The sequence below is a fragment of the Geospiza fortis genome, unplaced genomic scaffold (assembly GCF_000277835.1).
Source record: "Geospiza fortis unplaced genomic scaffold, GeoFor_1.0 scaffold289, whole genome shotgun sequence".
Taxonomy (NCBI): Eukaryota; Metazoa; Chordata; class Aves; order Passeriformes; family Thraupidae; genus Geospiza; species Geospiza fortis.
This window is the reverse complement of record NW_005054478.1, coordinates 1,146,777-1,164,028: the sequence shown is the minus strand read 5'-3', so window position 1 is coordinate 1,164,028 and position 17,252 is coordinate 1,146,777. Positions and strand designations below refer to the sequence as shown.

The following is a 17,252-nucleotide window of genomic DNA, read 5'->3' as shown; positions in this document are numbered from 1 at the left end:
AAGAGTCAAGAGAAGAAAAGAGCTGGAAACATTTGGCAGCTCCTCCAAGCCAAACCCTTTCCAAGATGCTCTGACCACAAGCAGAGGGAAGCTCAGCAAGGCTGGAAAAGCAAAACCTGTGTGAAAGCTCCAATTTCACAGCAAAACTGAAATCCAAGTGAAAAGCCTGGCCCTGGGTGACCTTTGGGTTCTGGAACACACAACTGGCTGATTTTTATTTATTTTTTTTTTCCCTCTAACAGGTGTGATATTTTCCAGCTGGGAACCAAAAGCCACACTTTTGTTGTAATTCTAAGTTAATGTGATTTTTTTTGACTTCTGTGTTTACTTAGGACACATTTGAGAAAGTTTAGGTTATCCTGGGCACCCAAAATCCCATTTTTAAGGCTGATGTAAAAGTGAGGAGGTATCTCCTGGTTCTGCAAAGCCATTTCTCCAACCAGCTCCAAATATTTTGGAGAAATATTTCTTTTAACATCAAAGTTTATTAATAACTCCCAGATGGCAACTTTCCCACTCAGCCTGCCAGGTCACGATTTCAGATTGCAGAGGCACAACCAAGTAAAGGCAAAAGAAATGAATTCTCATTTATTCAAACCAGGCTGTGGGGAAGAACTGAGGTTTAGCCAGGAAATATTTGATTTATTGCTTCCTAATCACAACTATTTCACTCAGGGGAAGGTGTTTGGGGTGGGCAACGAGTCTGCACTAAATGAGTTAAGATTTATTTTCCCTTTCATGTCACACTTGGTTGGTTTTCCTAAGTGCAGGAACCACACCACTCAATCCAAACTTCCTCTGCCAGTTAACAAAGCAAACAAAAACAAGCCTCACGCTCACAAATTTGCTCAGGGCGACTTTTCCACCTTTATTCCTGGCCAAATCTTACCGGGATTTGTTGGATTTCTCCCGTGTTGGTGATGATTTGCTGCATCACTTGCATGGTTTGTCCTGTGCCGCTCTGAGCCTGCTGGCTCTGGCCCTGGGGCTGGGCCTGCACGATCTGGACCTGCTGCCCCTCTCCCACCTGCATTGTCACAGGGGTGCTCTGCACAAAAGAAAAACAGGGATGAGGCTCAGGAGGTGGAAAATCCGTGAGATGTCAGGATTGGGGCAGACTGAGCCTGTCCTGCACCCACTGATCGCTGCTGGGGTTGGGACAGGTCTGTCCTACACCCAGATTAAACACCACAGATGGAGCTCAGAGTCTGGTAAGACACTGTCCTGGAGGATCTGACCCAGGAACAGAACCAGGAACCACATCTGGCCCTGAAAAGCTGAGGTTGTCCCACAGAAATGTCCAAGGTGAGGCAGGACAAGGATTGGAGCAACTTGGGACAGTCCCTGGAACACCTTGGAAGGTCCCTGATCATGGGACAGGTGAGATTTCAGTTCCTTCCCTCCTGGAAGGATTAAACCCATGATTTCCATGCTGTCACTGATGGTCCTGAGCAATCCACCCCTGAGGACTCTGTCCTGGAGGATCTGACCCAGGAACAGGACCAGGAACCACATTTGGCCTGGGAGAGCTGAGGTTGTCCCACAGAAATGTCCAAGGTGAGGCAGGACAAGGATTGGACCGGGGTGTGATTTCAGTTCCTTCCCTCCCAACCCAACCCATCCCAATCCAACCCAAACCATCCCAATCCAAGCCAAGCCAACCCATCCCATGGGTTAAACCCATGATTTCCACGCTCTCACTGATGTTCCTGAGCAATCCATCCCCGAGGATTCCCTCAGGCTTGGCTCACCTGGCCCTGCTGGGGCTGGGCGATGATGATCTGGCCAGGTTGGATGGTGGTGGTGGCCGTGGTGGTCTGCTGGCCCTGCTGCTGGCCCTGCACCTGCACTGCTGCTGGCTGCTGGGCCAGGGTGAAGTAATACTGCACGGGCTCGGCCGGGGTGACGGCCTGGCGCACCTCCTCCTGCAGGGAAACACAGCATGGCAACGTGGCCAAACATCCCCCCAGACACAACCCCGGGTAAAGGAGCAGCTTCAACACCTCCCTCAGAACACTGCAACCCAACCAGGGTGAGCTCCATTGTTCAGCTCTGTGGAAATCAGGTGCCTGGTGCACCTGCAGGAAACAGCGGGAATGGGGATGGGAACATGGCACCCACCCCATGGCCAAGCATGCCCACCAAACACATCCCCTGGCAAAGGAGGAGCTTCAACATCTCCCTCAGAGATGCAAACAAGCCAGGGTGAGCTCCATTGTTCAGCTCTGTGGAAATCAGGTGCCTGGTGCACCTCCTCCTGCAGGGAAACACCAGGAATGGACATGGCAACATGGCACCCACCCCATGGCCAAACATCCCCCCTGGCAAAGGAGCTTCAACACCTCCCTCAGAACACTGCAACCCAGTCATGGTGAGCTGGTAAAAGCTCCAGTGTTGAGTTCTGTGGAGATCAGGTGCCTGGTGCACCTCCTCCTGGGCAGGGGAACATGGCACCCACCTGCCCCATGGCCAAACATCCCCCCAAACACATCCCCAGGTAAAGGAGCTTCAACACTTCCCTCAGAACACTGCAACCAAGCCAGGGTGAGCTCCATCGTTCAGCTCTGTGGAAATCAGGAGTGTTCCCAATAAAGAGTGGATAATGTGCCTTAAAAACCTCAGCACCTCGCTGCTGAGGTGGAGTCACAGTGAGGAAGAGGAGCAAATGAATCAAAGTACCAGAGCTGAAAGCCATGGAACTTCCTCTTGGGTGAATTCCATGTAAACACCCCAGGAAAACTGACAGAGCCTCCTCTGTCACCCAACTCCTCTCCTGAGCTCATTCCCAACTCTCCATCAAGCTTTGGTGGCAATAAAATCATGATTTGATGCTCACTGTTGTGCCTGGAGTTATTTATTTAAACCCAGCTTTTCCAGGCTGACAACCATTCCCTGCTGTGGGAAGAACCAGAGGCTCTGCTCTGCCTTTCTCTGCTTTCCTTCACCTCAGCAGAGAAAAACCCCTCATGATCAACCATATTCCAGGATATTCAGAGATTATGGGATGTAAATACTCCAGGATCAGAATTCCTGAGCTCCCCAGAGCAGCTGGATGAGGGCAGATGCAGCTCCCAGACGTTCACTCCATGGCAGAAGGCGTAAACAATCCTCTCCCAGCCACCTCGAGTTCACAGCTGAGAGTGTAGGATGTTTACACGTGCTACAACATGGGACATTCCCACCTCCAGCTGGAATCCCTGCTTTTCTCAGGCTTGCTCATGGATTCCCCTCCACTTGATCCAGCTGGGCAGGAAAAGGAAAATTCGCATTAAACAGGAGCATGTTTGGGTGGGCATCGGGCTGGAGCGAGGACTTTGTTGGCTTAGAAGTTGTTTTTTGGAAAACAGAACAACTCAGGAGTTACTCCTGGGAGGTTTCCCAGAGTTAGAATCCCAAAAATTCAACTGATCCCAGCTGGTTGTAAAAAAAACCCCAACTTTGAGCCTGGCTGTGAGGGCAAACTCATCACAAGCACCACCAAACACAACAATTCCTACTCCTGCAGCTCCTTGTTATTCCCTTCCCCTCATCCATTCCTCAGAAGGAAGGAGTAATAATATTCAATATGTTCAAATATATGAGATGTAGGATGTTTACACGTGCTACAACATGGGACATTCCCACCTCCAGCTGGAATCCCTGCTTTTCTCAGGCTTGCTCATGGATTCCCCTCCACTTGATCCAGCTGGGCAGGAAAAGGAAAATTTGCATTAAACAGGAGCATGTCTGGGTGGGCATCGGGCTGGAGCGAGGAGTTTGTTGGCTTAGAAGTTGTTTTTTTGGAAAACAGAACAACTCAGGAGTTACTCCTGGGAGGTTTCCCAGAGTTAGAATCCCAAAAATTCAACAGATCCCAGCTGGTTGTAAAAAAACCCCAACTCTGAGCCTGGCTGTGAGGGCAAACTCATCACAAGCACCACCAAACACAACAATTCCTACTCCTGCAGCTCCCTGTTATTCCCGTTCCTCTGAAGGAAGGAGTAATAATAATATTCAATATATTCAAAAATATTTTCACCAGGGCAGGTCTGCAGTGAACCAGAGCTGGGGCAGCTCTAAGCCCAGTCCTGAGGTTATTTCTGGAGTGCTCCAATCCCCAATTCCAGCTGAATCCTGAAATAATAAAGGCCACTGAAACTCCCCTGAGCATCTATTCCAGGATGCTCAATCCTGTTTGCAGGAATGGCTTTAAATCCAAACTTGCTTCCATTCCCTCCTACCCCAGTATTTGCAATCTTTTATTTCCAAGCTGGAGCTCCCAGAGCAACACAACACCAGGATTTGATTTCCAGCCCCTCCAAAAACCAACGCTGCCTTGTCAAAGAAGAGATAAATACAGATTGTAACACCAGGAAAAAAAAAATCCAGCTTTTCCACAGGTTTTTCTTTGTAAATTCTTAATCTACACTCCTACATTCTCCATTCAACTTTTCCTGCATTCCTGGTGATCACAGATGGGTGAGGAACATCTCCCCCAGCCTCATTTCTCATTTCCACCCAAAATTCCCAGGATTTCCTGGCTGGGATGGATCAGAAGTTACCCCAGATGCTGCAACACACTGCTCAAGTGCTCCAGGGAAATTCCTTGGATTCCAGAGCCTGGATGTTCTGTAATCACAAGGTCCTGATGGGAATCAAGCAAGGAGAAGCCACAGGGAATGCTCTCCCCTCCCAAACATGGTGCACTGCTAAAAATAGAAAAGGGCAGCAATGAGGCACCTCAAGGATAAAAAAAAAAAAAAGAATAAAGTGGATTTCCAACGCCAGAATCAAAATTTCAATGATTCCAACTGTAAAAGAAGTTTTTAATTAACACCAAACTAATGAGTTTGGGAGAAATCCTGAGGATTTCTGTAGATATTTCTATTTTATGTTGAGTTCCCAGCACACCTGGCACACTGGTTTTAACCCCAGGAGCAGCAGCAGGATGGACTCTCCCAGATTTTGGGACATGGAAAAATGTTTTCCTAATTTTCTAGACCTTCTGGAAATGAGGATGGGAAGTTAAAGCCAGCTCAGGGCAGCATCCCAAAGGAAGAGGTGTGGATTTTATTCCCTCCCTTCATTGTCACTCCAGGAGCAGCACCAGGGCACTTCCAGGCACAGAATCCAGCAGCAGCCTCCAAAATCCAGCTCCAAGTGGGAATGCTGCTCTGTACACTCAGAGCAGACAGGATTTTCCATGCTAGCCAGGATTTGGAGTGGAAAAAGGGGAAAAAAATTAATTTTAGAAACAAACTTCCAAGCCAAGATGTTCCACAAGGTCCCAAATCCCTCCGTTTTTTGAGACAACTTAAATTTTTCCACACCGCAAACCTTCAGAAGTAGCAGAAAAGAGGTTGTTTAAACAATAATTTTAATTTTTTTTTTAATTGCAGGAGCAAGAAGCAGAACTCAAGAGTTTATATCCAGCAGGGAAATTTGCAAGAAAGGGATGAGGAATCCCTGCAGCTCAGCTGAGAGCAGCAGCCTGCTGCTGTAAACATCCGACTGAAAGCTCCTTCCAGCACCTTCCAGCTTCCAGTCAAGGATGTTTACAGAGGCACTGACTGCCCCAAAGGATGCAGGAAAGGCATTTTTCAACCCAAAATGCACATAAATCCATTTTTTTCTCAAGTTAAAATTCTTCCCACTGGCACCATTTGGGATCAGAACCGTTCAAGAGCGGGTTTGGTTGGTGTGATCTCCACTAAATCTCTATTTCCACAAAAACCCAGTGGGTTTTAGTTTTATTGAAGAATTTTTGATTTTTATTGAAGAATTTTGTTTTCATTTAAGAACTTAAGAAGCTGAAATTGAAAAATTTAAGAAGCTGAAATTGAAAAATTTAAGAACCTGAAATTTCAAAATTTAAAAACTTGAAAAGAAAGAATTTAAGAACTTGAAATGAAAGATTTTAAGAGCTTGACATTAAAGAATTTAAGAACCTGAAATTAAAGAATTAAAAAACTTGAAATTAAAGAATTTAAAACCATGAAATAAAGAATTTAAAACAATGAAATTTAAGAATTTAAAGACATGAAATTAAAGGATATAAAAACCTGAAAACCACAGGAAATAAACCAGAGAAGAACAAACCTCATGTTTAAATCTGAGTTGCTTGATCACCTCTGTTTTCATCAGAGGGTGAAACCATGCTGAGAAAAGGATAAAAATTGCAGAATTTTTGTGTCTCACCTGCCTTTTTGGAGGCTTCAGCTCATCCCTGGGGACAATATCGATCAGGAAATCAAACTGATCAAATTTGGTGATTGCCATGGCAATGTCATTCCTCTGCAACAACAAAGGGAAAAACTTTCCTCAGCTCCAGGAGGAATTCAGGCTTTTGGCACTGGATAAATGAAATCAGAGGTGTTTAAAGCTGAGGGGAAAAAGGGGGGAATGTTTCCTGCAGGTCCCAGCTGGTGGAAATTCAGTTTTGTGCTGAGCAAAGCCTCTAAAATGTGCAATAAAAAAGGTTTTTAGCAAGTTTAGCCCAGTTTAATGGATACCAGTCATGGGTGCCTGCCTCGAAATCAGCAATTCCTGCTCAGGGATAGAAGAGCTGATGTGGGCCTGAATATCCCAATTTTTTCCCTGACCTGAGGGCCTGAATTAATGGTTGTTACATTTTCCAGTAGTTCTGCTCAATATGTAAGACTAAAAGTGTAAAACCTCCTCTTTTTTCTCCATAAAATGACCTTAATAGTTATTTTTACTCTTTATTTAAGAGTTATATTTTACTCTTCATTAAAAAATTAGTATTATTGAGGAAATGGATTCTCTACAAGACCCAATGGTTATTATTGAGGAAATGGATTCTCTACAAGACCCAATAATTTGTATTTTGTTGCATTTTTATTTTCACCTCCACATTTCCATCATCACAAACCAAACCTCTACAAATTTAGATCACAACAAACAACAAAATCAACCAGAAATTCAACAGCTGCAGCTGTTCCAGCAGGTCACAATCAGCTGAGCGATGGAGATTTGTGTTTGGGCGAGTTTATTTTAATTAAATTAACAAAAAAAGCCTTTCAGCTGGGCAGTTCTGTGTACAAAACATGGCTGGTGTTATGGAAACAAGGAGTGGGGAAGGGATTTAGGAGCAGCTGGGATTTGGGAGCTCTTTTACCTGCAGGGTCCTGCGTTTGTTGTCCTCTGTGTGGATCCAGGCTCGCAGGGTGAGCTCGGTGATGAAAATCTGAGCAGCTTTTGCAAACAGCACGGGGGCTTCTGCACTGATCATCTGCCAGAAAATCAGATTATTGTCAATTTTACCACTCGATTCTAACGGTGCAAAAAGGAATTTCATTGCCTGAGTGGAAGTTGGGTGGTTAAATGGGAATTCGGGGGAGTTTTTACCTCAGGATTCCCTCGGTGTGACTGAGTTAAGATGATGGGAAAAGAGTTTTGGGTATCTAAAATATTCTCTAAAGAGAATTGTTTGTCTTTTTTTCACTAAATTTTCTTTTCTTAAAAAATAATCTGGCTCCAGTTTAACCCAAATGAAGGGGGAATTTTCGGGTGACTGAGTTAAGAAGAGCTGAGTATCTAAAATATTCTCTAGGTATCTAAAATATTCTCTAAAAGAATTGTTTGTCTTTTTTTCACTAAATTTTCTTTTCTTAAAAAATAATCTGGCTCCAGTTTAACCCAAATGAAGGGGGAATTTTCACCTCAGGATTTCCTCAGTGTGAGTGAGTTAAGAAGAGCTGAGTATCTAAAATATTCTCTAGGTATCTAAAATATTCTCTAAAAGAATTGTTTGTCATTTTTTTACCAAATTTCCTTTTCCTTAAAAAAATATCTGGCTCCAGTTTAACTCAAATGAAGGGGGAATTTTCACCTCAGGATTTCCTCAGGTGTGACTGAGTTTTCCCCAAAACTCTGAGAAAAGAGTTTTGGGTATCTAAAATATTCTCTAAAGAGAAGTGTTTGTCTTTTTTTCACTAAATTTCCTCTTCCTTAAAAAATATCTGGCTCCAGTTTAACCCAAATGAAGCAGTTTGGTTATCAGCTGCCTTGGCATTAATGATTATTAATTAATCTTTAAATAGGAATATTCCAGACAGGCCAGAGTCTTTCCCTGCTCTCCACTCTGCCTTAAAATCTCATTTTCCCCTTTTATCATCACAAATTTGGCAATTTTTTTGGTTCACACAGTGAGTTGGGCCCTCAGAAGTCTGGGATGCCTTTTTCAGGGAGTTTGAACAGAGAATTTTCAGGATCTCATTTAAATTAAGGGATGTCCTGACAGAAGGATGGTGTCACACTGAGGGGAAAAAGAAAAAAAGATAAAAAAATTCTCTTTTCCCTCAGGAATTAAGTGACAGTTTTCCAAATAAAGGATCAGGGATGAGTGGAGCAGCACAGAGTCAAAAACTGCAGGTGATTCCTTTTTCTTTCTTTCTGTGTCAGGGAGTTTTCATCAATTTGTGTGTCCTTGTCATCAAAACCCCAAATACTGGGATCAAACCCAGGTTATTCACCTGAATTGTTGCTTAATTTTCCATTAAAAAAATTTAAAAATGGCACAAATTTAAGTGATGTCAATCTACTGGGATCAAAACCATGTTATCCACCTGAATTATGGCTTCTTTTTCCATAAAAATGGAATTAGGTGGCACAAAAATCACTCTGAATCTTTGTGAGAGTGGAGAAAAACAAAGAGGGAACTTGAGAGGAGACATTTAAGCACTAGGGAAAACAGGAAATAGCCAGAATTATTTTTGTATTTATTATACCCTTAAAGTGGTATTTATCACAAGAAAACAAAACTGCAAAATCCAAACCAAAATCTCAGATATTTCTGCTTTCCCAGCCTAGTTTAATTACACAAAGCCAAGGGAATTTTGCTAAAAAATATTTTAAAAATAATAATAATGAGAAGAATAATGAATTTCAAGGAACAAGGGGTAAAATACCCAGGAAAAGAATCATAAATCTTTTTTTCAGGATCATAAATTCTAGGTGAAAACTCTGAATATACCTTCACATCTTCATCCAGCTTCATGATCTTCTTAATCCGAGCCAAGGGCAGCTCCTGAACCCTGAAATCTTTCTGCAGAGAGATTTGAGAGACTTTTTACTGATATTTAACTAAAAATAAAGGTAAAAAAATGTTAAAACAATCAGTGTTTTCTAGAATTGATGACTCCAGTGTTGGGATGATTTCCTGTTATCTCTTTTCCTTTCCTGCCCTCAGTTCCCAAAATTCAGGGAAACATTCATGAGAACAATTTTAATAAAAAACAGAATAAATTTCAGGATTTGATGATTCCAGTGTTGGGATCTTCTCCTGTTACCTCTTTTCCTCTCCTGCCCTCAGTCCCTAAAATTCAGGGAAACATCCATGGGAATAATTTTAATAATAAATAGAATAAATTTCAGGATTTGATTCTACAGCATTAGAATGATTTCCTGTTATCCCTTTTCTTTCCCTGCCTCAGTTCCCAAAAAATCAGGGACCAACACAATTAATTTTAATATTTTAATAATAAACAGAATAAATTTCAGGATTTGATGATTCCAGTGTTGGGATTATTTCCTGTTATCCCTTTTCCTCTCCTGCCCTCAGTTCCCAAAAATCAGGGACCAAAACAATTAATTTTAATATTTTAATAATAAACAGAATAAATTTCAGGATTTGATGATTCCAGTGTTGGGATCTTTTCCTGTTATCCCTTTTTCTCTCCTGCCCTCAGTTCCCAAAACCCAGGGACCAACACAGGAGCAATTTTAATAATAAACAGAATAAATTTCAGTACATTTCAATAAATTGATGATCCCACAGTGCTGGGATCTTTTCCTGTTATCCCTTTTCTTTCCCTGCCTCAGTCCCCAAAAATCAGGGACCAACACAGGAGCAATTTTAATAATAAACAGAATAAATCTCAGGATTTGATTCCACAGCATTGGAATGATTTCTTATTATCCCTTTTCCCTCCCTGCCCTCAGCTCCATTCCCAGTGACTCCTGAGCTGGCAGAGCAATAAATAGATGCCAGTGCCAGTTGAAAATTAATCTGCCCATCCTTGATAAGCTGAATAATAAACCTCTTTTCATGTGGAGATGAAACTCCAGCTCACAAGAATTCTCTGTGCTGAAAGAGGAGAGTAATTAATTCTGGTTATGCATATAAATTTTTACATCTGTTTCTTTAATCAACTATCTGCACACAAGAAAAAAAAAATCAGCTTATCCTGGGCCTGGTGGATTTGGGGTTTTTTTAACTTTGAAGAGCCTGGTTTGGACTTGAAGTTCTTTTGTTTTCAGCTGCATTAAAAGCACCAGGAGAGTGATTTTTAGATCATAGGAATCCATCAATTTCCCTTCAAAAGTAATTTTTATTATGTGCCTTTATTCCCACACCTCTTGTGGGGAGGGAAAAAAAAAAGAAGTTCCTTAGTCCAGTTGTTAATCTCAGCCTAGACAGGATTTTTTAATCAGATATCTTTGATTTAATAACACACCTGATAATGACACATTTGGAATTTGAGTGATTTCAACACTTCAGGCCTGTCAGAAGCTGGAAAAGGCTTGGAGCCTAATTCTTCTCCAAATCGAAATATTTTAATTGGGATAGTGGAATTCCCAAGGAAGAACTGGAATGGGTTCTATTTTAATTCCACACTTCCCAAAGAATTTAATTTCACACTTCCTAAGGAAGACTTGGAATGGTTCTATTTTAATTCCCAATTCCTGTGCCCAAGGAACAGGGAAAATCCTGAAAATCTTTTCCAAGCTAAACCATTCCATGATTTTATGACTCTGCCACAATTCCATCTCCATTTTTTTGGGTTTTTTTTTTTGAGATTCCTGGCTGAGGGATTATTCCTCACTTCCTAAACCCTCTTATCCCATAGAAACACCAATTTCCCACATCCCAGAGCAGGAAGCTGAAATTTTTCCCTGTTTTTTTCTGGGAATATCCCAACCCTGGGGATCCTCGTGGTTCTATTTTAATTCCCAATTCCTGTGCCCAAGGAACAGGGATAATCCTAAAGATCTTTTCCAAGCTAAACCATTCCATGATTTTATGACTCTGCCACAATTCCATCTCCATTTTTTGGAGATTCCTGGATTATTCCTCACTTCCTAAACCCCCTTATCCCATAGAAACTCCCAATTTCCCACATCCCAGAGCAGGAAGCTGAGATTTGACAGGGATTTTTCCCATTTTTTCTGGGAACATCCCAATCCTGGGGAGGCTCATGGTTCTATTTTAATTCCCATTTCCCATGCTCAAGGGACAAGGATAATCCTGAAGATCTTTTCCATGCTAAACCATTCCATGATTTTATGACTCTGCCACAATTCCATCTCCATTTTTTTGGGTTTTTTTTTTGAGATTCCTGGCTGAGGGATTATTCCTCACTTCCTAAACCCCAATTTCCCAGATCCCAGAGCAGGAAGCTGAGATTTTTCCCTGTTTTTTTCTGGGAACATCCCACCCCTGGGGTGCTCACCACGGTGAGGTTGCGGATCTCCTCCATCACCCGTGGCCAGAAGCTCTGCAGGCTCTGCTGGGCATCGCTGTTCCCTGTGCCAAAGCCACCATCCGTGGACATCCTGGCACCTGGGAGAGGGAAACAAACACAGGAATGAGCAAGGAGGGGAAAAAAATAGGAAAAAAAAACCCAGGAAAGAAACAGGAGGAGGAACACCCAGGAGTGGCTTCAAATTGAGGGGTTTAGGTTAAAGTTTGGGAAGAAATTCCTTCCTGGAAAGGGCTGGGATGGATTTCCCACAGAAGTTGTGGCTGCCTCATCCTTGGAAGTGTCCAAGGTCAAGCTGGAGCCATGGATCCATGGATCCATCCATTCCTTCATCCATCCATCCATTTATTCATCCATGGATCTCTCCATGGATCCATCCATTCCTTCGTCCATCCATCTATTGATCCATGAATCCCTCCATGGATTGATCTATGGATCCATCCATCCATCCTTCCTTCTACTATCTCTTCATCCATCCATGGATCTGTCCATCTCTCCATGGATCCATTCATGGATCCCTCAATGGATTTATCCATTCTTTTGTCCATCCATCCATCCATCCATCCATCCATCCATCCATCCATCCATCCATCCACAGATCCATCCATGGATTCATCTATGGATCCATCCATCCATCCATCCATCCATCCATCCATCCATCCATCCGTCCATGGGGTTTAAGAGGAAAGCGGCCGCTCCAACCCCAAATTCTGCTGCAAAACAGGGAAAAGATCCCAGGAATGGCTGGAGCTGTTCCAGGGGGGATTCAGGTTGGATTTAGGGAAAAGTTCTTCCCTCAGAGGGTGCTGGGCACTGCCCAGGCTCCTCAGGGAATGGGAACATTCCCAAAGCTGCCAGAGCTCCAGGGAGGTTTGGACACCACTCTGGGGATGCCCAGGGTCTGGATGATCCTTGAGGATCCTTCCAGGATATTCCAGCTGTGCTGGGATGAGCTGAACCACCCAAAATCCAGGCTGGGAGAATTCCAATGAGGAGATCCATGGACACAGCTCTGAGGGAAAAAAACCCTTCCCAAAAACCCAATCCCTGCCAGCAGGGAATGAGGGAAATGATCTCCAAGGGAATGGGAACATTCTCTTGGAAAGTTCAGCTCATCCCAGCACAGCTGGAATATTCTGGAAGGATCCTCAAGGATCATCCAGACCCTGGGCATCCCCAGAGTGGTGTCCAAACCTTCCTGGAGCTCCGGCATGTTGGGAATTCCTCTTCCTCGGATTGTTCAGGGTTGGACTGGATGATTCTTGAGGATCCTTCCAGGATATTCCAGCTGTGCTGGGATGAGCTGAACCACCCAAAATCCAGGCTGGGAGAATTCCAATGAGGAGATCATGGACACAGCTCTGAGGAAAAAAAAACCTTCCCAAAAACCCAATCCCTGCCAGCAGGGAACGAGGGAAAAGCTTTCCCAGAGAAGCTGTGGCTGCTCTGGATCCCTGGAAAGTGTCCAAGGCCAGGCTTGGAACAAGCTGGGACAGGAGAAGGTGGGAATCCCTTCAACCCAAAGCATCCTGGCATTCAGGAAAACCAGGATTCACCTCCAACCCATCCTCACCAGGCAGGAAAACATTTTATTTTTCCAGACTGAGAGGAAAAGAAAAAGCAGGAAAAGCCGAGGCCTCGCTGATCCCAGGAATAGCCCAACAGCTGTCGGAGCTTTTCCACCCACCAGAGCACGACACCTCTGGCAAACATCAAAATTCCCAAAATCCTGCAGCAGCTGACAAAACCTGGGAGAGTTTCGCTTCGTGGAGAGCAAAGGAAGCGTGAAGGAGCCTCTGGATGGGGTTTTTTTGGGGTTATTTTTTGCTTTTTCTGCTCTTTTTTTTGGGGGGGGCGCCCTGGGAAGGAGGAAGCAGCCAAATGGAGCTGGAAAATTGGAAAATTTGTCACTTCAGCTCCTGGAAAACACAAGCCAGGGGAAAAATCCCAACTAAAAACCCAAAAGCTCTGAGCCTGCAGTTCCAGCCTGAGGTTTTGTTCCCCTGGAAAAACATCAGCTCCAGGGCACAGCCACATCCCAAGTGAGGTGGGATGGGGATAATGGACCCACCCAGTGAGAGCAGCGACACAAGTTTTGAAATTTTTAAAATTTCATTTCATTTGAAATGTGATTTTCAACTTTTGCCGAGTTCCCGCCGCGTAAGGAGGCGAGCGAATCCAGAATTCCCAATATTTGGAAATGGATCCAAATATTCCAAAAGATTTGCAAGCAGGGAATGTCAAAGGGAAGGAATCAGCAGCATCTTGGTGGGATCACCAATTCCAGCTGCTTTCCATACAAAATTCCCAAAATTTGGGGAAAATCTCATTGTTTTCTATAGAAAAATCAACAATTCCTGCCCAAAATCCCATTTGTCCTTTTTCTCTGGTATTGGGAATTTATTCCCCCTCATTCTTTATCCCAAATCCCTCTCCAGCTTCCAAAGTTGTCTCAATAAAGCACAAAAAGTGGAATAATTCAATAAATTAAATAAATTCATCATTATTAAATTAAATTATTAAAGCTAATTAAGCACTGAACTCCACAGCATCATCACCATCCCAGTGTAATTATTAAAATATAAAAAAAAATCCCAACATTATGGACAGGCAACCAATTAAAACCGACCAGAAAAATTAACACTTTTTATATTTTCCACCGATTTATTGATCCAAAAAGATTCTATAAAATGATGTTATCAAATCCAACAGAACAGTGGGGAAAAGGGGGGTGGACAAAAACTCAGGAGAGGTTGAAATTCTGCTTCAAAAAACCCCAATTTAACGAAATTTTAAGAGATTAAAAGGTTATTTCAAGAATTAAATGCAACCAGTGAGGATATCAGAGGTTCAGGCTGTGAAATCTTGGAAAATTCAACACCTGAGCACTCCAGGTGCCTCCCAGGTACTTTTTTTTCAAGAAATATTTAAGATTTTTCCACTTTTAAACTCCAGAAATTCTCCACATCCCCCCTGTGCTGCCAGCCTGGGATTTTATAGGGGAAATTTAGGAAATTTATAGGAAAATCTCAAAGTGGGTGGGGGGATCTGGATTTCAACTTCCAGCTCCTCATTCCAGGGAAATCTGAGACAAATAAATGATTTCAATCTGTATTTTTATATAAATTCATTGATTTCTGTATTTATTGATAAATATCTATTTCATCCTATTCTATTCAATATTCCTCTCACTGCCTTCACTCATTTTTATAAATTAAATCATCCAAATTAAAAAATTAATTATTTTGCTAGAAGTTTTTCCCTCCTGTTTAAATCGAGCCCGACCTGAAATGCTCCAAAGCAGCCAGGATGGTTTTAATTCCTTTTTTTAAAATTTTTTCTCTTTTTTTCTTTTCTTTTTGATTGAAATAAAAATGCTTTGGGGTTATAAAGATGCAAATCTCCCATAAAAAGGGACAATTTCTGCTCTGATTTGAGAAAAAATCAGAAAATTCAAGAAAATCCCTGCAGTTTTTGGGAATAACTCCCCAAAAAAAATCTCATTTTTTTAACTGGAGATGTCCTGAAGGGTTTTTAACCCTCTGAAATAAAAGTTCAATTATTCTTGATCATAATTCAAGAGTTTAAGTAATAAAGAGCTTTCAAAATGTAAATAATTGATGATTTTAAGGTTCAAAACTCAGCAAATTTAATTCATTTACAAGACAATAAACCCTGAAATGAAGAAATCACCTGGTGAGGCAACTGAATTAAAATACAGATGTCAGTCCCATTAGATAAATCAAAGATATGAACTTGATTAAATGAAATAAAATCCAAATTTAGTGGTTGAAAAGTGACCTCATGTGGGCACTCAAGCAAGGGTGAAAAATGAAATTTAAAATAAAAAAAATAAAGGTTGTTTGATAAGGTTGAAGTTCCAGGTTAAAATTGAAAAAGGAATTCAAAGTTGAAATTTGCGGGAAAAGCAAACTGCTGGAAAATCAAGGGAGGAAAATTAAATGTGGAGAGAATAAAACTAAAAAAAAAAAAATCAAATTTATATCGAGAATAAAGCTAAAAAAATCAAATTTATATAGGGAATTAAATTTAAAAAGCCAGCTTCTAGAGAATAAAGGTAAAAAAATCCAAATTATAGGGGATAAAATTAAAAAAATCCAATTCATAGGGAATAAAACTGAAAAAAAATCCAACTCATAGGGAATAAAACTAAAATAAAATCAAACCCATAGAGAATAAAATTTAAAAATCCAACTTCTAGAGAATAAAGTTAATAAATCCAAATTATAGGGGATAAAATTTAAAAAATCCAATTCATAGAGAATAAAATGAAAAAAATCAAATTCATAGGGAGAATAAAAGGAGAAAATCAAACTCTTAGAGAATAAAATGAAAAAATCAAACTCTTAGAGAATAAAGCTAAGAAATCCAACTTATAGGGGATAAATTTAAAAAATCAAACTCATATAGAAAATAAAGTTAAAAATCCAATTTATAGGGCAAATTTTATTATAGAACTAAAGAAATCAAACTCACATAGAGAATAATACCAGGAAATCAAACTTTTAAGAGAATAAAGATGAAAAATCAAATTCATATAAAGAATAAAACTAAAAAAATCCAAACTTCTAGAAAACCACAACAAAAAGAAATCCCTGGAGATGTTTGGAGCAGAAATTCAGAAATTCACTCCTTAAAATGGGATCTTCCTACCCCTCCAAAGCTGGAAATAATCCAAAAAAACTGGAAAAATAATAAATAAGAAATCATAATTTATTTGTTAATAAATCCATTTCCAGATTTCTTGCTGCTCTTGACCTAAAAAGATCAAGCAGAATCAAGAATATTTTGAAGGCATCAAAATATTCCAAATTTTGGCTGAAATTAAGATTTCTGCAGGATTTTAATTCAGATTTTTTTATTCTGTAGGTTGACCTCGTGTGCTGCCAACACTTAAAAAGCTGGATAAATCCTAATTTCTCAGGAAATTAATTATTCTAGGGGAATTATTCTAGGGAAAAAGAAAATTATTCTTAAGGAAATAAATGGAATTTTTTTTCTTTTTGCTTCGAGATGCTGACAATGACCTTCATGCTCACGGGGAATTCTCCAATCCTGGCCCACAGGCGGCTCCAGAAGTTCCTCCAACATTCCCCAAATTATTAAAATGGGATTTTTGGGGATATTTCTGCTCTTATTGCTTTTTTCAGTGCAACTGTGACAACACCAAGGAGTGGAATAACCCCGAGATGAGGCGCTGGGAGCGTTAATTGGGAATTAAACCCCAAATCGCGCTTGGAATAAAACTCCAACCTCAGCAAAGCCTGACAGGAGGCAAAGCTCAGCTTCAAGGCCCTGCGTCCTAAAACCCTTCCGCGAAGTTTCACCAATTAATTATCATTAATTTCCCAAACTAGCGCTTTTAACCTCAAGAGAGAGGGGGGGAAAATGGGATTTTTCACCCTGGGAGGAGCAGCAACACCCACAGAGCGCTCCCAAACCCCAACTTTAATCTAAGCCGGGACTATCCCCGTGTCCTTGATGCCCTCGGCCACCGCCAGCGGCTCCGTTTTTTGGTTTTTTTTCCCCTCCTCTTTTATTTTTTTCTTTTAATTTTTTTTTTTTCGGTCCAAAGTGCCGCAAACAAACTTTGTCCTTCAGAGTGTCGGCTCGCAGCGCTGGCATTTCAAGGTCACTCGTGCAGGCCCCGCTCCAAGTTGGGGCTGCGCCGGGGCCGCAGCGCGCCCGGCCCGGGGCTCACCGTGGCCACGGAACCCCTCAGACCCTCCAACCTCCGCTCCCCCCGTG

General features: G+C 41.7%; 1 protein-coding gene across 2 annotated transcripts in view; it reads right to left on the bottom strand.

The window, feature by feature from the left end:
• NFYC (nuclear transcription factor Y subunit gamma) overlaps positions 1 to 11,586 on the bottom strand; it is a 16,669-nt gene extending 5,083 nt beyond the window's left edge. Inside the window, exons 1-6 of one of the 2 annotated variants that reach the window (XM_031063011.1) lie at positions 11,454 to 11,586; positions 8,975 to 9,046; positions 7,118 to 7,231; positions 6,178 to 6,273; positions 1,752 to 1,925; positions 890 to 1,048 (exon numbers count right to left, since the gene is read on the bottom strand). In XM_031063011.1, the coding sequence (XP_030918871.1) occupies positions 890 to 1,048; positions 1,752 to 1,925; positions 6,178 to 6,273; positions 7,118 to 7,231; positions 8,975 to 9,046; positions 11,454 to 11,555 (717 nt within the window). In that variant the 5' untranslated portion in view covers positions 11,556 to 11,586. The remainder of the gene's footprint in view (positions 1 to 889; positions 1,049 to 1,751; positions 1,926 to 6,177; positions 6,274 to 7,117; positions 7,232 to 8,974; positions 9,047 to 11,453) is intronic. The other variant, XM_005428301.2, reaches the window with a different exon arrangement.
• Positions 11,587 to 17,252: the final 5,666 nt, after the last annotated feature.